At 36.1% G+C, this 24,804-nt stretch overlaps 1 protein-coding gene across 1 annotated transcript; it reads left to right on the forward strand.

Annotated features, from left to right (window-relative positions):
- The first annotated feature begins 11,405 nt into the window (after positions 1 to 11,405).
- Positions 11,406 to 24,080, forward strand: LOC104220434 (BEL1-like homeodomain protein 4). The gene is made up of 5 exons (XM_009771306.2): positions 11,406 to 11,668; positions 11,906 to 13,203; positions 14,131 to 14,516; positions 21,076 to 21,136; positions 23,287 to 24,080. The coding sequence occupies exons 2-5, from the start codon at positions 11,986 to 11,988 to the stop codon at positions 23,878 to 23,880; spliced, it is 2,259 nt and encodes a 752-aa protein (XP_009769608.1). The 5' UTR covers positions 11,406 to 11,668; positions 11,906 to 11,985; the 3' UTR covers positions 23,881 to 24,080.
- The last annotated feature ends 724 nt before the right edge of the window (positions 24,081 to 24,804 follow it).

Genomic DNA, 24,804 nt, shown 5'->3' on the forward strand with positions numbered 1-24,804 from the left:
TATATAAATGATAGTTGTGACTGAGTACAAATGGCAAATTAAGCAATTACTTCAACATGTAATACGACCTATGTGGGTCCCAACAGTACCCACTCGTAGCCTAAGCAAGATTTCTAATATGACCGGGCATCTCAATTGCTCTAATACATGGTGAAAATACGGGTAAAAATAAGAATCGACCAAGTCACAATTCTTACGGTGGGTCCGGGGCCACTTTTGAGTTGACTTTTTGACTTTTGATTAGGAACTTAGTATTTTATTATGGAAAAGATTCCTTTAGCTCGTGTTGATTATATTCAACTGTACAGTTCCACGGAATCGACCAAGTCACAATTCTTACGGTGCACGCCCACACACCCGTCACCTAGCATGTGCGTCACCTGAACAACAATCATAACATGAAATTCAAATTTTCATACCCTCAGAATCAAGTTGAAAAGTGTTACTTACCTCAAGCTGTGCAAATCCCTACTCCAACAAGCCCTTGCCTCGTGAAATAGCCGTCGAATGCCTCAAATCTAGCCACAAACAGTTCGATATAATCAACACGAGCTAAAGGAATCTTTTCCATAATAAAATACTAAGTTCCTAATCAAAAGTCAAAAAGTCAACTCAAAATTGGCCCCAGACCCACGTCTCGAAATCCGATAAAAATCATAAAATTCGGAAGCCCATTCAACCACGATTCCAACCATATCAAATTTACCAAAATCACCAATTTAAACTCTCCAAATCCCTTGCCTCAAACTCCAAAAATTACACCTCAAAACCACACAATCTAGGTAGCAATTCAATGTGGAAAAATAATTATTAAATAAATTTAACCACGAGTGACTTGCCTCAAGAATCCCTTCGAAATCCCTCTCAAATATTGCCTAAGTCCGAGCTTGGAATGTCCAAAATGATAAAAATTACTTAACCCTCATATTTTAAACACTGCCCAGTGCTTTTGCACTTGCGGGGCAAATATCCGCAATTGTGGAACTGCTTTTGTGCTCAATAATCCGCTTCTGCGAAAAACACTCCACTCCCAACCTCCTGCACCTGCGGCCAAGCTTCTGTGTCTGCCGGTGCGCTCCTGCACAATGAGGTTCGCTTATGCAAACTCCCCATCCAGTTCACCCTCCGCTTTTGCAGATCTACTCACGCATCTGTGGGCTCGCAGATACGATATTTTCCTCGCATCTGCGACACACCGACAACCCAGCCAATCTTGTTTCTGCGCCACTCCAGCTGCACCTGCGACCAATACCCTCGCAGGTGTGAACACACCTGAAGGCTCCCAGCTTCAGTAGCTCCAAACCTTGATCCTTTAACCACCCGAGACCCCCAGGACCTCAACCAAATATACCACCAAGTCATAACACATGTTACAAACTTAGTGGACCTTTTAAATCACATCAAATAACGATAAAACCACGAATCGTTCATCGATTCAAGCCTAATGAACTTTGAACCTCTAGCTTCTACATTTGATGCCGAAACCTATCAAATCACGTCCAATTTACCTCAAATTTTGTACACAAGTCACAAATGACACAACAGACTTATTCCAACTCCCGGAACCCCAATTCGAGTCCGGTAACCACAAAGTCCACTCTCGGTCAAACTTCTAAATTTTCAACTTTTGCCATTTCAAGCCTAATTCAACTACGGACCCACAATTCACTATCCGGACACGCTTCTAAGTCCAAAATTATTCAACAAAGCTAGCGAAACCATCAAAACTCCATTTCAGAGCTATTTACATACAAGTCAATCTGATCAACCATTTCAACTTAAGCTTCTAACCCTTAGACTAAGTGTCTCAACTCACTCCGAATCCTTTTCGGACCCGAACCAACTACACCGACAAGGCACATAGCAACTATTAAGCATAAAATGGGCAAGATATGGGGAAACGGGACTACAATTCTCAAAACGACCGGCCGGATCGTTACAGTTACGAATCACTAATGTAATGGAAAATCAATGCATTAAATGGTAGTAACCAGCAGGAGGTAAACAAGGCAAACAGTTACAAATTGTAATACTATTTAAGCCCTCTTTTTTATAACTTGTATCCCTATCGAAAAGTCTGCTAAATTGAACTGTCAATTATCAATATTCTTACTACTCTCTATTATTAGAAGAATTATTATTTTCAACTGTGAAGAAAGCGGCAATCATAAATAAGATTTTTGCTACCTTATTCTCAATTTGATTCTTTATTATTGTTATTCTTTTTTTATATCAATTATATTTGTAAAAGTGAAGTAAATTGGTTGTTAGAAACCTGAATTATTCTATTTATTTATTTTAATTACAAATACTATTCTTTTTAAATAACGTGCAAGTGTAGTGATGTGATTAGACAAGTGTAGTGGTGTGATTAGAGAGTTTGCCTTGTTTGTTCCACTAAGTAATTACTTGGACAACCAAAAATTGACTGAAATTGAGGGGTTGCAATTATACTCTTTAATTCTTATTAGGAGCAAAGAATTGGTGATAATTATATAGTGTAGTTAATATATACTCCCTCTGTTTTAATTTATGTGAATATATTTTCTTTTTAGTCCGTGCAAAAAAGAATGATCCCTTTCCTTATTTGAAAATAATTTACCTTTACACAATGATTTATAGCCACACAAAATATATGTGCCTCATTTTACACCACAAGATCAAAAGTCTTCTCTCTTTTCTTAAACTCCGTGCCCAGTCAAATAGGTTCATATAAATTGAAATGTAGGGAGTATTATGTGTGTGTCACACATTAAAATTTATTTGCATTTTCATATAAAAAGTTTATTTAATTTTATAATTAATTTCTATTTAAAATAAAGAATAATTACACTATAATTACGTTATGAATGCGTTATAATTACTATACAGATTAATTGCTAAAGTATGTATTACTACCTTAATAATTATGTACAACCATGTAATTACACAATGATTTCCAAACAGGCCCTTAAGTTTCCGTTTGTCCAGTTCTCTGTCTAGCAAAAGGGAAAACAACAAGATAGAGATAAGAATAAACACAAAAAAGAAAAAGAAAAAAATCTGATCACCAAGTATTATTATCAAAAGGGTTTTGTTTTCCTTTTTCTTGGGTACCATGATTTCGTGTCCACCTTATTTATTTTGAATTTTTATTTCATGCTCACCTTATCTTTTGTTTTTATTTATTCCAAATTTTGTTATTGGTGCCAAGAGTCAGCTATAAAGATTTACAATTATGGCCTCCACCGGGTTTGATCAAGAAGGGGATGGGGGTTGGGAGTAAAGTTATGATAATGATAGATTAACGTCTTATAAAATAATGTTGAGATATCTTTTCAACCTACGTACCTTAATTACCAACTATCTCTTCAACAATCACTCTCTAGGTAAGTAAGCTGTGCTGTTTGCCAATTTTGATGATGTAAAAATTATTTTTGGGTCATTTTGAGATCGGCTGAAAGAGGAAACTTAAGGATCTCCAACAAAATTTATTCCCAATAAAATAAATTTATAGATCACTAGTGAAGAAAAAGAAGGTAAATCAAGATAGATGTTCTTTATTTCAATTTATTGCGTACTTAGTCATTGACATATTTGTTGCACTTTAAGCCATTGGGCTTTAAAGCAGAAGTAGTGTGAATTGGAGATGGAGGGAAATAAAATGGAGGGAAAATGAAAAATTTGAAGAAGTGAACTTTTGTCTTGCACTTTGTCCCTCATTGGTGAGGGACAACCACATTTGTGTGCTTATATATAGAATCACTTCTTAAAGCTCTTAAAAGGAGTTGAAGAGAATGAACCCTCGCGCCGTCGCCGTCGCTCGCTCGGCTCGGCTTCGGCTTTGGATTTGGATTTGTCAAATGATCGATGAGATTATTTTTTGGACAAAATTTATTTAATTATTTAATAATTAATTAAATGCCAAGTCACTGCAGTCAGGTTTATTCAGAGAGCCTCTCTGACCGCGGTCGCGGTAGAACCGCGGCAGGCCGCGTATTTTCTGAAAAGGCACCTTTCCAGACACCTCTTCTGATATTTGCCTATAAATTCTGAGGCAAGACTCCATTTTCTACACATGAAAAACACTCCAGGACTTCTTTCTTTCAGAATACACTGCATCCTAATTCGCAATCTCTCTCTCTCAAATTCGTAAGTGTGGTTTTGCTCCGTTCTTTGAGTTCGTTGGTATCCTGCAGTTTGTATTGCCACTATTGCAGGAAGGTTTATTCCGCTTTATCCTGGGAGGATTTAATCCATTACCTTGGCAACGTGTGAGGGGGTTAAAATTCCTTAAGGACACACAAGAAAATTGTGGACTCGGAATAATTCTAATTCTTTATTGTTTTTTCTAGATTTCTTTATTCTTCTAACAGTTTTGTTTTCTGATTTTTGTTTTAACACAGTAACGGTCACAAGCTTAAGGAATTTTATATTTACTAACGTTTCTGTGCTGATTATTAAACTGTTTTCTATATACTTTGTTGGAGACTAAAGCCTTGGTTCTTTATACTCCTATAATTGTTTCTGTCCAGTTTAAAATACATAAAAACTTTGCCGGAATAATAAACGTACGGATTTGAAGTATATAAAAACTTCACCATTGTTACGTGTTCTATGTTTGGTTTGGTATTCAGTTTGAAGATATCAAAACTTCACTGATTTAACAATTTCTGTATTGTTTTCAACTTTACAGAAATATGACGAATGAAAACCAAACTAATGAAAGTGTTGCGGGAACAGGTTCTACTGTTACGAGTGCTGCTGCCTCGTCAAGCCGTTCTACTCCTGCTCATGATATGGCACCGGCAGAAAAACCCGAAAAGTTTTCCGGTATTGACTTCAAACGCTGGCAAATGAAGATGCTCTTCTATCTTACTACGTTGAGTTTGCAACGTTTCATCAAGGAGGATCCTCCGGTCATGGCTGAAAATACTCCGGATGATGAACGACTTGTTGTAACTGAAGCATGGAAACATTCTGATTTCTTGTGCAAAAACTACATATTAAGTTGTTTGGAAGATGGCTTGTACAATGTCTATAGTGTCATGGAAACTTCAAAAGCATTATGGAATGCGCTTGAGAAGAAGTACAAGACTGAGGATGCCGAACTTAAGAAGTTCGTGGCTGCAAGGTTTTTGGATTTCAAGATGATTGACACTAGGTCAGTCATAACTCAAGTCCAAGAATTACAAGTCATTATGCATGACCTCCTTGCTGAAGGTATGACCTGAATCAATAATTTTATTAATAAGATTTATCTTATTATTAATTATGAACTTGTTATTGAAGGTATGGTCATAAATGAGGCCTTTCAAGTCGTTACTTTCATTGAAACGTTACCTCAGTTGTGGAAGGATTTTAAGAACTATCTAAAACACAAGCGGAAGGAGATGACACTAGAAGACTTGATTGTTCGTTTGAGGATAGAAGAAGACAACAAAATGCTGAAAAGAAGTCACGTGGAAACTCGACAATAATGGGGGCAAACGTTGTTGAGGAGGCGCCACAAAATAAGGAGAGGAATAAGGCTTTCGGACCAAAGAATTACCCAAGCAAGAAAAAGTTCAAGGGTAATTGCCACAACTGTGGAAGATCTGGGCATAAGGCCGTGGATTGTCGTGCGCCCAAGAATGATAAGAAGAAAAAGAATCAAGCTAACATGGTTGAAGATGAAATGGAGGACTTATGTGCCATGTTGTCTGAATGCAATTTGGTAGGAAATCCAAAAGAATGGTGGCTAGATTCTGGAGCCACCCGCCATGTTTGTGCTAACAAGGAGTTATTTTCTTCTTATGCCCCCGCAGGACCCGACAAGACAATATTTATGGGAAATTCATCTACGGCCAAAATTGAAGGAGTTGCCAAGATTGCGTTGAAGATGACGTCGGGAAAAATAGTGACTCTAAATCAAGTCCTCCATGTTCCAGAAATTCGCAAGAATCTTGTGTCTACCTCACTTCTTGTCAAGAATGGATTCAAATGTATTTTTGTTTCTAATAGTGTTGTACTTAGTAAGAACGATGTATATGTAGGAAAAGGTTACCTAAATGAGGGCCTTTTTAAGCTAAATGTAATAGCAGTTCCTATCAATAAAGTGAATGTTTCTTCTTACTTACTTGAGTCAAACACTTTATGGCATTCGCGTTTAGGTCACGTAAACTTCAAAACATTGCGGAAGATGATAAATCTAGAAGTATTGCCAAAATTTGATTGCATTAATTCCAAATGTCAAATATGTGTGGAATCAAAGTATGCTAAGCATCCTTATAAGTCCGTTGAAAGGAATTCAAGTCCTTTAGACTTAATTCACACAGATATTTGCGACATGAAGTCAACACCATCTCGCGGTGGGAAAAAGTATTTTATTACTTTTATTGACGATAGCACGAGATACTGCTATGTTTATTTACTTAATAGTAAAGATGAGGCAATTGATGCTTTCAAGCAATACAAGAGTGAAGTTGAAACGCAACTAAACAAAAAGATCAAAATGATAAGAAGTGATAGGGGTGGCGAATATGAATCTCCTTTTGAAGAAATTTGTTTGGAAAATGGCATTATTCACCAAACAACTGCCCCTTACTCTCCACAATCTAATGGAATTGCGGAGAGGAAGAATCGAACATTGAAGGAGATGATGAATGCATTGCTAATAAGTTCTGGCTTACCACCGAACTTGTGGGGGGAAGCTATACTTACAGCTAACCGGATAATCAATCGTGTACCTCATAGTAAAACACAGTCCATTCCTTATGAAAAGTGGAAAGGAAGGAAGCCTAGCTTGAAATACTTCAAAGTGTGGGGGTGTTTAGCTAAGGTACAAGTTCCTAAACCTAAAAGGGTTAAGATAGGTCCAAAAACGGTTGATTGTGTGTTTATTGGATATGTAACCAATAGCAAGGCATATCGTTTTCTGGTTCATAAATCAGAAAATCCTGAGATTCACATTAATACGATAATAGAATCAGATAATGCTGAATTCTTTGAAACTATTTATCCGTATAAAAAGGAAAGTGAAGTGACCTGCCAAAAGTCAAAACGACCTCGGGAGGAAATAACAGATGGTATGCCTAATGAAGAAAATCCAAGAAGAAGTAAACGTCAAAGGATATCTACTTCATTCGGTCCAGATTTTCTGACTTTTCTGTTAGAAAATGAGCCTCGTACCTTCAAGGAAGCAATGTCTTCCTCAGAAGCACAATATTGGAAAGAAGCTGTCAATAGTGAAATAGAATCCATATTGAGCAACCATACCTGGGAATTGGTTGATCTTCCTCCAGGTAACAAAACGTTGGGTTCTAAATGGATTTTCAAGAAGAAAATGAAGGACGATGGTACTATTGACAAATACAAGGCAAGACTTGTTGTCAAAGAATTTAGACAGCGAGAAGGTCTTGACTATTTTGACACATACTCGCCGGTAACAAGAATTACATCCATTCGGATGCTAATAGCATTAGCCACCTTGTATGGTCTTCAAATCCATCAAATGGATGTAAAAACAGTATTCTTAAATGGTGATCTTGAGGAAGAAATTTACATGAACCAACCTGAAGGGTTTGTGGTTCCGGGAAAAGAAAAGAAGGTGTGTAGACTTGTCAAGTCCCTTTATGGACTAAAACAAGCACCCAAGCAATGGCATGCAAAATTTGACCAAACAATGTTGTCAAATGGTTTTAAGATTAATAAATGTGATAAATGTGTTTAGATTAAGAACATTCCAAATCATATAGTCATTGTTTGCTTATATGTTGATGATATGCTAATAATGAGCAAAGACATTGCCGACATTCAAGATACAAAACGTATGCTTGCGAGTAAGTTTGATATGAAAGACTTAGGAGTTGCCGATGTAATTCTAGGAATTAAAATCTAGAGGACTCCTCAAGGTCTAGCTTTGTCTCAGTCACATTACGTGAAAATGGTACTGGAAAAATTCAAACACTTGGAATTTAGAAGTGCAAGAACTCCAATTGACTTAAACTATCATCTTATAAAGAATAAAGGTGAAAGTACATCTCAATTAGAGTATGCTCATGTGTTGGGAAGCTTAATATACATCATGAACTATACACGACCTGATATAGCTTGTGCAATAAGTAAACTTAGTCGATTCACAAGTAATCCCAACAAACATCACTGGGTGGCAATGAAACGAGTTATGGGATACTTGGAGTATACCCAAGACTACGCTTTGCACTACAATAAATATCCCCCGGTTATCGAAGGATATAGTGATGCAAATTGGATAACCGGCTCAACAGAAACAAAGTCCACAAGTGGATATGTTTTTACTGTTGGTGAAGGAGCAATATCTTGGAAATCTTCCAAACAGACGTGTATCACTCGTTGTACAATGGAATCAGAGTTTATAGCTTTGGATAAAGCCGGTGAAGAAGCTGAATGGCTTCGAAATTTCTTAGAAGACATTCCGTTCTGGCCAAAGCCTTTGGCTCCTATTTGCATACATTGTGATAGTGAGGCTGCCATAGGACGGGCAGGGAGCGTTATGTACAACGGAAAGTCTCGTCATATACGACGAAGACATAACACCGTTAGACAACTACTTTCTAGTGGAATTATCACCATTGATTATGTAAGATCAAAGGATAATGTGGCGGATCCGCTTAGAAAAGGCTTATCTAGAGAGGAGTTGAGAAATCATCTAAGGGAATGGGACTATGGCCGAGGACAAGTCAACATGGCGGTAACTCTACCTAGAGTTTTGAATGTTCCGAGATCTAGGTTCAAGGAGCTCAAACAAAGTTGTGATTGACCGGTTCAACATTGTCACAATAAAATCTTTGGTCTATTCTCGTGATGAAGACAATGTTCAGTAACAAGGATAGAACTTTACACATTCTTTAATGATTACCAAAGTTTGATAGGGTATCTATCAAATAGTGTCAATCTAAAGGATTACACGTTTAGGAATTACCTACGAAAGTGTGAAGTATAAGCCGCTTCAAGGAGAATTCTGTAAGGCCAATTCTCTATGCACTTATGAGACCAGGCGGTGTTCATGGCTAAAATGAACACAACAATGAGAACCAAAAGACGGTTAAGGGTTGGTTGTGTGACATATGGTTGTCTAGGTATACACTAAAGTTCGACGGTTCAAAGATATCAAATCTACCGATTGACCGAGTATATCCGACATATGTTCAATACGGAAAGTTCAAAGGAAAACCTACTTATCCAGATGCAATTAATCCTTACTTGCAAAATCACATAGCTTTCATCTATGATCTTTCTTGATACAGACATTCCCATTCATGTGGGGAATTGTTGTACTTTAAGCCATTGGGCTTTAAAGTAGAAGAAGTGTGAATTGGAAATGGAGGGAAAAAAATGGAGGGAAAATGAAAAATTTGAAGAAGTGAACTTTTGTCTTGCACTTTATCCCTCATTGGTGAGGGACAACCACATTTGTGTGCTTATATATAGAATCACTTCTTAAATCTCTTAAAAGGAGTTGAAGAGAATGAACCCTCGCGCCGTCGCCGTCGCTCGCTCGGCTCGGCTTCGGCTTTGGATTTGGATTTGGATTTGTCAAATGATCGATGAGATTGTTTTTTGGACAAAATTTATTTAATTATTTAATAATTAATTAAATGCCAAGTCACTGCGGAAAATACGCCAGAATCTTGCTGAAGATTCAGAGAGCCTATATGACCGCGGTTCTGGCGCGGTCGCGGTGGAACCGCGGCAGGTTTATTTAGAGAGCCTCTCTGACCGCGGTTCTGCCGCGGTCGCGGTAGAACTGCGGCAGGCCGCGTATTTTCTGAAAAGGCACCTTTCCAGACACCTCTTCTGATATTTGCCTATAAATTCTGAGGCAAGACTCCATTTTCTACACACGAAAAACACTCTAGAACTTCTTTCTTTCTGAATACACTGCATCCTAATTCGCAGTCTCTCTCTCTCAAATTCGTAAGTGTGGTTTTGCTCCGTTCTTTGAGTTCGTTGGTATCCTGCAGTTTGTATTGCCACTGTTGCAGGAAGGTTTATTCCGCTTTATCCTGGGAGGATTTAATCCATTACCTTGGCAACGTGTGAGGGGGTTAAAATTCCTTAAGGACACACAAGAAAATTGTGGACTCGGAATAATTCTGATTCTTTATTGTTTTTTCTAGATTTCTTTATTCTTCTAATAATTTTGTTTTTTGATTTTTATTTTAATACAGTAACGGTCACAATATTAATTTTATATTAGATTTAAATTTTATACGCCATTAGTTATTGCTATTTTTATCATGTTATCAATTAATATTCATAAAAAAGACTTACATGTAATTACCATATAAATGAGCCGATTGTATAAAAATATTTATCATATCGATCAATGCACAGAAGTTAAACTCTTAATCAAATACTGTCATATAAGGTGTTGAAATAGAGAAATTACTAAAAATTTCACGCTTTTTTAAATTGTTTCCCGTTCCTTTTTCATTTTTTTTAAAATCTTGGTTCAGTGGTCATCAACCATGAAGGTTTTACTCTCTCCGTTTCAATTTATGTGAACCTGTTTGACTGAGCACGAAGTTTAAAAAAAATAAAGACTTTTGGAATTTATGGTCCTAAACAAGTCAATAAAGGACCTAGAGTATTTGTGTGGTTATAAAAGCTTCTTGTTAAGGGTAAAATTATAACTTTAAACTAAATTGTTTCCATATTTACAAAGAAATTATTCTTTTTGGAACGGACCAAAAAAGAAATAAGTTCACGTAAACTGGAACAAGGGAGTATTCACTTATGCTAGGCTGCTAGCTAGTTGCAGAGGCCATATGTATCATCTTGAAATCTCATTAAATAATTCAAATACGCTATCTTCTTCCCTGCATTAAAATAGACTTTTTTAAAGTTTCATTTGTCAAATGAAGGAGGTAAGATAAACTAATGCTAGTATATTGATACTTAGTAGAAGAAATAATTAGTTGAGTGAAGGAAACGAGCAAGAAGAACAACGACCTTTTCTTTTTTTTCCGCTCCCTATTTCTTTTTTGTGTTTAATTTTCTCCCTTTGGGATTGGCAAAGTCACGAATTTCGGCAAGGTTGTTCAAACTTAAAACAAGTAAAAAGAAATTCTCGGATAAAGAATACGTTATATACCTCTAAAACATAAAATTTTACCAAAATATATACGGTGTAATTTTTCGACGAAGCTTATAAGAGTATAGCTTATAGAGATGTCTAACAAATTTTACTTTATTATATTATTTAAAAGATAATTACAAGTTACCACTTATAAAAAGTGAGATTAATAACTTGAAAATGAGGTAGGTAATAGGTTATTCGATACTACAAATTAATATTTACTGATTTTGCATAAAAACTTTATATCTAGTGTAAATAAATAATTCTATAATAAAAACCCACAATATATCACACTACATCACAACTCCATCTTTATTTAAAAAGTACTATACTTTATTCTTGTAACTTCAGCTCTCTCTTTCCAGAAGTCGATTGCAGAGACAACAATCACTGCAACACATAGAGTAACAAAGATAGATAGAGATAGAGATAGAGATAGAGACAGAGAAAGAAAGAGAAACAACAGACAGAGAGAGAAGAATTTTGTTCATTTGTTAAGGATGCTTTGGTTTTGAAATCCCACAGAAGCGATAACGATATCTTAGAGCTGCCTTTGCAATCTTTATTTGCGACCTGCAACTCCATGAGGTAATTGTGCTTAATTACATGGATAAAGCTGAATTTTCCATTTTCAAAACAAAAATTAAAGAAAAAGTCCTTTCTTTGATTCTCTCTCTTTTGCAGCTCTTTGATACTTTTTTTTATATACTTTCATCACTCCTAATTATAGTTGTATCAATGATCTCTCTCTCTATATTTATATGAAATAAAACTGTCAAACGTTTATTTATTTGTACTATATATCTTATGCTCGATCCATGGTAGAGTGAGCAGCCAATTACATCAAAAGAAGGAGGTGGGTTAATTTACCGCGATGTTGGAGGAGAAAGAGATGATTAGATGAGATGGTCACACCCTTCAACAAATTTAAGGCCGCTCATAATCCAATTCAGCTCCCAGAGAAGTCCAATTCTTTGGATAATTCTATGTCTCAAGATTATCACCACCAAGGTCTTTTTAGTTTCTCGAGCGTAGTTGAGAGACCTCAAGACGAACAACAACAACAACACATCGCTCACCAGATCCGACAAGAAAAATTAAGAGTAGACGGGTTCAATCAGCCACCGCCCTTGGTGGCTATTGAAGAAGAGCAATCAAGTGGACTTCAAGTTTATGGGACCGCTGGAATGTTGTCTGAAATGTTCAATTTCCCTCCTGGAATAACCACAGCTGCGGCAACTGAGTTGCTTCAAAACCAGCTAAGTCAATGTTATAGACACCCGAACCAACGGCCACAGCAGCAGCAACCTCCGACAACCAACCTAGGAAGTGAGTGGTTCAGTAACCGACAAGGGATGGTAGTTGGTGGAAGTTTGCAAGTACCCAGTGAATCACTTGATAATTCGAAGGTATTGAATGGCCGTGATAGTATAACTGCTCATTATCAGCGTCAGCACAATCACATATCAAGTATAAATGTGGTGGAGTCAGCATCAGCCATGAATCTTTTCACTATAAATCCACAGCCAAGGTCACCCTCACCATCTTCTGCACATCCTACTACAACTCTTCAAGGGGTTCCGAATGCAATCGGAGGGCATTTCGGTCAATTCATATGCGGAGGAGCAAGTAACACTGGGAACCACTTTAATACCCCTAATGATATTGGAGGGGTAAATGTAATTGAAGGGCAAGGTCTTTCATTGTCCTTGTCATCTTCTTTACAGCATTTGGAAGCAGCCAAAGTAGAGGATCAATTAAGAATGAGTGGGGGAGAAATGTTGTTTTTCAATCAAGGAGAAAGTCAAAATCATCATCGTCAAATTCATGTTGGTTTTGGATCTTCACTAGGACCAGTGAATGTATTGAGAAATTCCAAGTATGCCAAAGCTGCACAAGAGTTGTTGGAAGAGTTTTGTAGTGTTGGGAGGAGTCAATTATTCAAGAAGAACAAAGTTTCCAGGAATAACAACACAACAACAAGCTCTAACCCTAATTTTAATAACCCTAGTGGCAGTAATAATAATAATAATAATTCTTCAAAGGATCTCTCTCCTTTGTCAGCTGCAGATAGGATTGAGCATCAGAGAAGGAAGGTCAAACTTTTATCCATGTTTGATGAGGCATGTACAATCTCTCTCTTTCTCTCTCTCTAGAGGGTCATTGACCAATGATTGTTGTTTGTTTAGTACGTTAAATATAAATTAAAACCACGAGAAAGGAAAGAATAGAAAATTCCGGCAGTTGGGACTTGGGAGGAATATTTTATAGAGGAGAATATAGAAAGCCGGCTAGAGAAATAAGTTTTGTAATGTCCATATTTGATTTCATTTTAATTTAGAAATGAGTATTTTAACATAAGATTTTGGTTTTGGTGAGAGTGTTAAAAAGTCCAGTGATAAAATTAGCTTGCACTCTACCATCATCCTAAATCCTTCTGCAAGAATATGTTATAACTCCAGCAGCAGAAATGACGTGTAGATGTAATATATCAACGTACATTTTTATTTATTTGAGACGGTCATATCTCAATACAGACAAAGCCACAAAGGGATGCTACTTGCTACATCCTTCTATGAGAATATAATTTACTTCATTTTGTTTTTGAAAATATTTATAATACATCATAGTATTAGTATTACCTGTTGGATGTACTGAAAGAATGCTAGCGAAGACACAGGCAAGTAGCTATCTTCCTTTCTTTTGTTTTCTCTTATTTTTCCACCAATATTTTATTTACAAATGAAGATATTTTTCTTACTTATATGTAGGTCACAAATTTAGTAGGATTGGAGTAGTTTTCTTATTGAGGAAATGACTTCCCAGCTGCACCTTATGTTACTCAACTAATTAGACCAAGTTTATTATTTTGGTTGTTTGTTAAGTTTTCTTTTGCTTTACTTTCTTTTGTTGTTATAACTTTATTTTCCATGTTATTGGATCGTGTTTTATTATAAACAGATAGTATCTATTATTGTAGGTAACTTAATTGATAGCATAAAAATATTATTTATAGTGTTGTCTACAATTATTACTTGTTTGGCGAGCAGGTGGACAAAAGATACAACCACTATTGCGAACAAATGCAGACGGTAGTAAATTCATTTGATCTAGTGATGGGTTTTGGAGCAGCAGCTCCATACACAGCACTTGCACAGAAAGCCATGTCTCGGCATTTCAAGTGTCTAAAAGATGCGATAGCAGCGCAATTGAAGCACAGCTGTGAGTTGCTGGGTGAAAAAGACGCCACCACTTCGGGATTAACTAAAGGAGAAACTCCGAGGCTTAAGCTGCTCGAAAAAAGCTTAAGGCAGCAGCAAAGGGCGATTCACCAAATGGGAATGATGGATGCAGAAGCTTGGAGACCACAAAGAGGATTGCCTGAACGCTCTGTCACCATTTTAAGAGCTTGGCTTTTTGAGCATTTCCTCCATCCGTACGTTGTTCTTTCTCACTTTAATTACGGTCGTTTCCGGATAAAAATATGAGATTATTTTATTTTTAAGTATAAGTATGGTTGAACTTTAATTTTGACTCGGATATAAATAACTAGTACTCCTAGTTTGCATATAAAATCACAAAAAAAAAATCGGCATTTAATGCAGAAGGAAAAGTTAATGACGAAAGTTGTCCAGATCGCATTATCATGGCATTTTGAACAGACAAAATGAATTTTCGTGCAATCAACTTTTATTAGTATAAAACGCATTTCCAACAATTATAGATTTTCTTTTTTCCACTCTTTGCAGTCAGTGTTTAAAGGCACTGCTGTAATTCAGTCCTTTTTTATCAGTTAAAAGAATAAAAATTTACCTCTTCTTTTTTGTGCACCACTTTTACCCCTTGCAATCCAATACACTTATAGTGTTTCTCGCTGACTTAGGCATGCATATGAACATGAAAAAGAAAGTGAGATATGACAATGTTTTAATTTAAAAAGAAAAAGATTTTGTTGCATCAAATATATATGTACTACGTACATATAGTAGACCAAATTATCTAGATCTTCTCTGAAGTCATTATAATTAAACCAGAGTTTTAAAACGGAAGAGTAGAGATGTCAAATTTTTAAAATGAATTATTAGTAAAATGGAAAGAATATTTATAATAGAATGAAACGAAGAAAGTAATGTTAATTAAGCGTACATGCATGCATGGTAATAACAATTATGATAAAAGTAAGAGCATCTATCTAAATATCTATGTAATGAATGAAGAGTCTGGAACCAAAATGTGTTTTTTTTTTACTCAAAATACGCAAATAAGTGTTAAAAAAAGAAGTTACCAAACTATATATAACTCCACAAAAAGTGGCGCTATACAGTAACGGTAACTGCACCGTTACTGTATAGCGCCACTTTTTGTGGCGTTATATATAGTAAAACTGACACATCTTACATAGCGCCACTATTAATGACGCTATACCCCAAAATCTCATCTTACATAGCGCCACTATTAATGGCGCTATACCCCTTATTAAAAATCCTTCCGTCTTCTTCTTCTTCGTTTCATCTCCATTATTTTACTCCCTTTTGGTCCCCCCCCCCCCCGATTCTGCCCCATTTTAAAAAAAAAAATTTGGGTCCCCCCTGGCACATAAAAGTTGAAGATTGGTGGTCCCACTGTCGAGTAGAGCTTCGTGTTATTGTGGATTCACTCTTCCGAAGTCAAAATTTCAATCTATTTACATTCCGAAAATTCTAAATCGAGGTATTTCGATTTATTTTAAGTTGAAACTTTTATAACAATGCATATTACTTGATTTATATGTGTTCTATTTCGGTTTGTGTTTATTTTTTCCGAAACTAGCATGTTAAATTTTATCCGAATTTAATTTAAGTGTTGTATAAAAATATGTAAATTAGTCTAAAAATGTGTTTGTTAATATCCTCATGTATATTTATGTGTTTTTATGCCGTTTAGTTTAGATTATTTTTTAGCGTAGTAAAATGTAGACCTTTTTAGCGTAGTAAAACGTAGACCCTTTTAGCGTAGTAAAATTTAGAGCCTTGTAGCGTAGTATTGTGTAGTATTTTAGCTTAGAATTCATTTTGTTTAATTATCTTATATTCTAGCACGAAACCCATAATTATAAAATTATATATATATATATATATATATATATATATATATATATAATTTTAACAATTAATTTATTAAAAAATATGAATAAAAATTATTAAAAAAACATAAAATTATTAATGATAGTTTGGTACTACTGGGCCTTAGAAAATCTAGCACGAAACCCATAATTATAAAAATTATATATATATATATATATATATATATATATATATAATTTTTACAATTAAGTTATTAAATAAATATGAATAAAAATTATTAAAAAAACATAAAATTATTAATGATAGTTTGGTACCACTGGGCTTCAGAAAATCTAGCACGAAACCCATAATTATAAAAAATTTATATATATATATATATATATATATATATATATATATATATAATTTTTACAATTAAGTTATTAAAAAATATGAATAAAAATTATTAAAAAAACATAAAATTATTAATGATAGTTTGGTACCACTAGGCCTCAGAAAATCTAGCACGAAACCCATAAGTATATATATAATTTTTACAATTAAGTTGTTAAAAAATATGAATTTAAATTATAAAATAACACATAATTATTAATGATAGTTATTAAAAATTATGAATTTACAGTTGACGACATGGATGCACCTATACATCCCGGCCCTCGGACGTCGGAGCTACTACCCCTACAGCCCCAGCATAGATCCGAGCATTATATGGGGGGAGAGTTGCTTACGCAGACTTTTCGGGACAGGAGAGTGGGTTTATTGTGGGAGTTTTTGACTCCTCCCCGCGTTCTACATCCCCGTGTGGTCCATCACCTGGAGGAGATGGGATTATATAGGATCATTAGCATTGGCCGGATACAACTCGACTATGCATGGTTTTCCACAGAAGCAAATTGGTGGACGACCAGGTTGAGCCATTTGTGAAATATTTGCTTATAATAAAAAACCTTACTTACTTTTAATGAAATATTTCTGGGGGAAATTTTTAGCACACAAAATAACTACAATGACCCCAATATTTATAGGCGAAACAACACACATATAGCGCCATATCTAATGGCGCTATATTAGATAGCGTCATATCTAATGGCGCCATATCATGATGTTGACAAAACGACTTTATGTCAGCCGGTCAGCTTTTTCAGCTTTTTCAGTTCGACAAGACAAGACACACATAGCGCCATATATAATGGCGCTATATTTTGCGTATTAAATATCGTGATGTCGACAAGACAACACACACATAATAAATATACCGATAATTATATTAAATTATTATTTAAATAGGTAAAATGGGAAAGTACAAATCATAATTAACAAACAAGAAAATTTTATTTCATAAATACTTAAATCGTATACATAACAACTAATTATTACAACATGAACTCATAGGTAGTTAGGTACAATAGAAGAACACCCGCCCTGAGCTTGATTATTGTTGCCACCCAAAGGATATTTTCTACGGTCATGTCCTGTTTGCGAGCATATACCACATTTGCGCGCATATACGGTATCACTAACATTCATTTAGTTCCGTATATGCGTTCTCTTTTGCACCTGTCTTTTACGCAAATAGGACTTGTTATACACCATTTTAAATGGTTCTGGAGGCCAGTAATGCTCAGCACCCACTGGCTGCAACTGACCACTATATGTGTTTAGGTATTTGGAAACACTATATTGTTGATCAATATAGTTGGTCTCCGCATAACCAACACGTTGAAAACACTTGATGGCATGTGAACAAGGCATGTGGTAGATTGACCATTTCCCACATGAGCATAACCTTGTAGATTCATTTACAGTATGTACATTATTACCCCGATTATTATGGATAGCGGTGCAAACTTCAAAAATACCTCGTTCGTTATCATATTGCAAAAAGGAATGCCAATGTGCTCGCCGTTTGTATTTCTCTAATCTCTTCATAGGCACTGGCATAAATTCAACACCTCTTTCCATCAATTCCGTTGCAGCTGTAGACCGTTGCACAAACCTCTCCGCCATCTTCTTGAACGACATATGCACCATGGCTGTGACGGGCAATCCTCTTGTCGACTTTAATAACCCGTTGAAGGATTCTGACACGTTTGTAGTAAGAATTCCCCAACGTCTGCCACCATCTGCATGCAACGTCCACTTTTCAGGCTCATGTCGCATTAACCAACGATATGCTGCCCGTCTTCTTGCCTGATAGAATCCATATGCCTCCGGAATTTATGTTGTTGGTGGTCTGTTGCTGCCATCCACATCAAATCATGTAGATCCTTTTTGGGATGTGCCTTCTTGAAATTGGCCTTAAAGTGCCTCACACAGTAACGGTGGTATGCATAAGGTTCTTGCCAGGCAGGAAGGTTCTCCACATAACTTAATATACCCCCGTGCCGATCAGATATTAGACAAATACCTGAACGCTGTTTGACAACGTGCTCTTTCAGGTGGTTCAAAAACATTGTCCACGTCTCTGTGCTTTCATTGGCACAAATAGCAAAGGCTAGAGAAAATATCTATCCATTAGCATCCATTGCCACGGCTATCAATAGCTTGATATCGTACTTTCCATAGACATGAGTTCCGTCTATGGATATTACAGGCCGGCAATACGGAAAACCATCAAGTGCTGGCTTAAACGCCTAGAACACGTAATTGAATATATATTCTGGTTTACCCTGACTCCGCTCAAGCTTCCATTCAACAACTGTTCCGGGGTTAAAGTGCTGCAGTGCAACCATGTACCTAGGCAGATCCGCAAATGACTTATCCCAGTTACCATAGACTATTTCAAACGCTCTTTTGCGCCCAAGATATGCCTTTCTTTTAGTAATTGTGTGGCCATATTCCTGGTGGACTGCTGTAATGCACTCTTTGATTTTATACCTTATGGACGCTTCGATGTGCGGAATAAGTACAAGAGATATCAAGTCAATATCCAAGTTGAAGTGATTCCCGTTGAAAGTGTCCATTTCGCATGTGTGGGTGGGAATGTATTTACCCACTTTCCACATACCTGTTTTCTTCTTCGACGCACGCAACATCCAATTACATGGCCAAAACCACCTGCGGCAAATAGCCTTGTATACCGTCGGACTTGACTCCGATACCTGCATCTCACGACACTCTTTAACATTGTGCATTTTACAAGCCCTGCTTACGCGTGCTTTATCAGGAAAAAGCATCCCCTTTGCAAGCACCGTTGGTCTAGACTCATCCCACATTGCTGTCCGGATTTCATCAAAATCCCTTGTGAGAGCTTCCACATCCGGCGCGGCTGGCAAGTTATCAATATAAGGAATCTCCCTTGAATGAAACGGCACTTCATACTCGTACACTTTTCGTCTATGGAGGGCTCTCTTCAAATCGGGTCCTTCCTCATCATCCTCTTCATCACCATCCTCACGAGCAAATGGTGTCTCGTCTCCCGATTCATCGGCATTGTTATCGTAATCACTGTTCTCTTCCTCACTCTGTGCATCTGCCAGATCCTGATGTAATACGTCGTTTTCGGGCAATTGAGTGAGTACGGGTAGTTCAACTTGCTCGTTTTCACTGCACATTTCAACAAAAATATAAGCTACTAAATTAATAAATGCTTTATATATGGCTATATCATTTCACTTACAAGTCGTAATGTGATGACATTCCATGATGGACGTTTTCAGTTAGGTGATGACTACCGGATGTGCCACTTGTAAATTTCATATCCGGCCGGTACCCCCTATTAAATAAATGAGCGTTAAAATTAATTCAATACGCCAAAAATATACATAATTAACACAAATGAAAATTGAAGTTTACCACTCTTCTTGTGAATTATGGAAAGCAGGGTATAAATTATTTTCTCGCTGCTCATTCGCCAACGGTGATAAATTTAAATCAAGAAAAAATCTTTCATCCGGAACATGTCCGGCAAAAACTGATCCAGAATAACCACCCGATGACTGGGGGTTATCTCTACTACGCACAACCTCGTTTTTTGGAACGTCTTCGACCTTCACGTACATCTCCAACATTGTGATTACAAGAAATTCCCGGCATTCGTCCGGAGTCCTCAGGAAATCACTCAAAGTGTCATCATCGTCGATGTTAAACTCTGAGTAAAAAGCAACCCCTTGCGGCGTAACGGAATACGGATATCTTCCGGTTACTTTGAGTATCACTGAACGTTTTCTCACACTCATTTTTTTGCATAACAACGATATCAATGTTTCGTACTCCATTGAAAGTGGCAATTTAACATTACACTTAGCAGGTAAACTGTAGCCCACAGAGTTATTCTCCATCACAACCTCACTCCCCAATATAATGATACTCTTATTCTACGTTCTTCAGACATAATAAAAAAATGCTGGAGAATTTAACAACAATAGAAACCAACAAGAGTTAAAAAAATTTTTTGAATGAAGTTGTGGTGATTCTACGATATTTATATAGGAAATGGTTAGCCGGAGAGTTTTTTTTTTGTATATAGCGCCACAAAAATTGGCTTTATACGCTTTTGAATTATTGAACCCAGAAATTATTGGTGGGGTCAGGTAATAAGGGGTATAGCGCCATTAATAGTGGCGCTATACAGTAACAGTGCAGCTATCGTTACTGTATAACGCCACTTTTTGTGGCGTTATATAGAGTTTGGTAACTTTTTTTTAACACTTATTTGCGTATTTTGAGTCAAGAAAAACCACATTTTGGTTCCGGACTCAATGAATGAATGTTATGAAAAAGATGAGAGAGCTGCAGTTGTCTTCTCGCTTTACTTCTGCTTTTGCCAGAGCTACTGGTGGTGATGTTCTTCTTTCCTTTTTTTTCGATCGTGACGCCACCACTATACAGAAAAAGAAAGCAAAAAGTGTCAATTCTTATCTACGGATTCCATCTCTTTATACGGTTAAGTAAGGGACTCTGATATCATTTTTCTACTTACTTTTTACTCAGGTACCCAAGTGATGCAGATAAGCATCTGTTAGCACGACAGACTGGTCTCTCCAGAAACCAGGTTTGCCACCTCTACTATAAATCCTCTAGAAATGTTAGAGTGTCAAAAAATTGTGTGCACTAGGTAGTAAGAATTTATAAAAAGTGAGATTGGTGACTTTAAATACAAGACAATTACTCGTTATAGCAGATAAAACTACGTACATTGATTCTTTACGAAAAAGTTTTAAACTGTTAAGGGTTGTTTGGCAGAAGGATTGAAAACATAAACATTATAAAATTTTACATAATTAATTAGCACTCCATCATCTATTTGGTTTTATGTGACACTTTTTAGTTTTGCCTAATAACACTTTTCTATATTTGAAAACATTTTATCGTTACACAATTGTCATCGCATGTGTCGGACCACAAATTCAAAAAATTGTTATTTAATTCTTAACCTCTATGACCGATCAAATGGGTTTAGAGAAGATAGAGAAAGTTCTGTATTTGGTTAGATTGATCATATAGAAAAAATAATCTCTGGACAACTTATGAAGCATTTGGCTGATGTATCAGGATATAAATTTCATACATATTCCTGAAATAGAATGTAAAATAAGAAAATGCGTATTAGTAAAACAGGAAATAAAAATATTAAATAAATTCCTTAAAGTATGTTATCTCTAAATTAATTTTTATCAATAATCGCCCGTATATAGCAATTGTGTTATTATTATTTACCGCATAAATCATTCTTGCATTATCATTCTTACATAACTGAGATATATCACATGTGGTGGAATATCCCATGGGATTAGTTATCTCATCTTCTAAGAGATAACTAATTTTACCATTTTAGTGTAAAAGTTATCTCGAGATTAGCTAATACCCCAAATTAAATATATAGGATAAAGTTAATCCCAAACTTTATTTTGGGGATGATTATTCGTATCCCATGTACCAAACGACCCCTAAGGTACTCATGATAAAGTGGGATAAAGCGTGGGAATAAATTTATATCATGTTTGGTTGACGGTATAAATTAGGATAAATTTATACCTTCAACCAAACATGGTATATGTTTAATACCAGTGCTAGTACATGATATCCCACCTTATCCCATCAAACTTGAGATTCTATTATCCCACCTCCCATGTGGGATGAATTAGTCTAGGAATATAATTCCAGAATAATTAAACCGCATACCAAAACGACCTTAGTGTATATAAATTAAGGGTATTTTTGGGGTATCTTGACACTGCTTCAATTCGTACCTTGAAAATGTTTCAGATTTTTAAGTTGCTGAACTCAGCTTAGATACTTATTGCGGATCTGGGTTTGCGTTCTTCAGTTTTCCTTCCTTCGGATAAAGCAATGCCAGAACTGTTTGTTGGCCCCCTTTATATTGTTCCTTTCGATTATTTCCGCAAATAAATAAGTTCCAGATTAGTCAAAGAAACAGTAGGAATAGTAAGTTGTTTCAGTGGCAAAGCACATCCCTATACATTAGGACAAAGTTTGCTGTTTTACTAGTTTATATTGCTCCTTTCATGTGGTGTTTGACTGGACATATAACAGAAAAAAAAAATCTTAACACATACCCAAGTATCTTTAAAATTTGTGATTTTAAACATGTCTGGATTTATAATTGTAAGAGTATGTCATTGAGTAAAATAGAAAACCTTAGGTTAAAAGGCTACCAATAAATATAAGTGTCATTTTCTGAAACAAACTAAAAAGGAAAAATTATCGGGTAGAATTTGCTACTCTCTTCTTGCTTATGTCTGTCCTATCCAACGACACTTTATTAAGTCATTTTTTAGATGGTAGATGATTAATTACAAACATTACAAGAATAGTAGATTTCATGTGGTCAGTATTCCTTCTCGACAAGATCTTAAATTTTTCCTAGAACATAAATGGAGAATGCTCTCGCATGTTCTTAAATTATTGGTTTGTTGACCCATTTCCACTGAAAAGGGAAAAATAAAAATAAAAACAAGACTGTTGACCACATCTACTCCCTGCTTAATTAAAACTCAAACACTTAATGAAGATCTTAAAAGATTGTTGTTTGATAGTAATAAATATGTTGACTCTAAATAATTGCTAAGTTTAGCGATTCCTTTCCAGGTAAGAGCAGTCAAATAATTCATGAATCTCTGGTGACATCATAATGTGAGTTATATTATGTAGTTTGCGTAGTAATAATGTTATGTTTTGCAGGTATCAAACTGGTTCATAAATGCCAGGGTGCGGTTGTGGAAACCCATGGTAGAAGATATGTATCAAAAAGAGGCTAAAGATGAAGAAGAGGAAGATGATGAGAATATGGAAAAGAGCCAAAACCAAAACAGGAGCAATAATATTGCACAAACACCAACGCCTAATTCCTCTACCAATACAATAACCACAGGATATGGAACAGAAACAAAAACAGCTGCCACTGTCACAGCAGCAACAATATTAACAGTTGCTTCAGACAAAAGATCCGAAATTAATGTCCCAGAAAACGACCCTTCAATTGTCGCAATGAATAACCTTTGTTTCTCGGAAAACCATACAGAACATCATGAGTCTTCCTCTAGGGCAACTCATGAAATGGCTCACCACAGTTTCCCGGCGATTCAAGATTCCGATGGCATGTCCCGTCGGGAAGCCGTGTCCGGTGTTGAATATGGGACCACAAATATTATGGCTATTTCAGATAATGGAACAAGGATGATAAGATTTGGGACCAGTGCTGCTGGTGACGTTTCACTCACCTTAGGACTGCACCATGCAGGGGATCTACCCGAGAATACTCATTTTTTCGGTTAAGCTGAGATTTTGAAGGCTGCTCATAATGAATCATGATATATTAGCACCACATTAATTAATTTATACCAAATTTTACTATAGCAAACCAGATTTTGGGGACACATAACTTTCTCTCAAGATAATGTTCATTTGTCACACGCCTTTCATAAAGATATAATGAGAAACAGTTGCATTATCTTACAAGCACTGGTCACATCTAATTGTATAGTGTGTACGCATTCCCATTTTTTTTTTTTTGCTTGCTTCTTTGTACTCAGGCTTTTGTACGTCATTTATCCGTAAAACAGTACAATTGAATTTATAACGTGGCTTATAGACAAGTCAATCAATTTGATCCAAAACTGATAAATAAATAAGAACAAAAAAATGAAATTAAAGGAGATAACGAGCCTAATTCCGAACTCGGTCTTTCCGAGACCAAAAATAAAGGCACTGATAAAGCAATGATAAAACTATTTAGATTGAGCGTAAATTATTAGAATAAAGCTTTGTGTGCAGAATGTTTCATCCCCTCCTATGATTGTTAAGCCTACTATTTATAGCTCTACCTAGGGAGACAAGATCTTAAAATCAAGCTCCTCTTGAATGAGAATAAAAACATTATTGATGGGTGCATAATGGCTGGTTTTGAATGCAAATATTCTCTGTAACGACTGCTCATTAAATGCTTTCCGACGTCAAACCTTTGAATCTCTATTATCAGCTATGCATCCTTCGGGATCCATCTAGCACCGGTCACATACTTCGTACCCGGTACCAGCTATTTGTTGATTCATCTTTTGCATGTCTTCGGTTTCATGACATGTCACCTTATCATTCCACCACCTGTTATGAACCAATTTCACCCCATGCAGCTAGCCCCTTACTTCCGGTGACGCAACTCAATGTTACTTGATGACCCAAAAGGTCATCACTTGTTTTGGA

The sequence above is a fragment of the Nicotiana sylvestris genome, chromosome 2, assembly GCF_000393655.2.
Source record: "Nicotiana sylvestris chromosome 2, ASM39365v2, whole genome shotgun sequence".
Taxonomy (NCBI): Eukaryota; Viridiplantae; Streptophyta; class Magnoliopsida; order Solanales; family Solanaceae; genus Nicotiana; species Nicotiana sylvestris.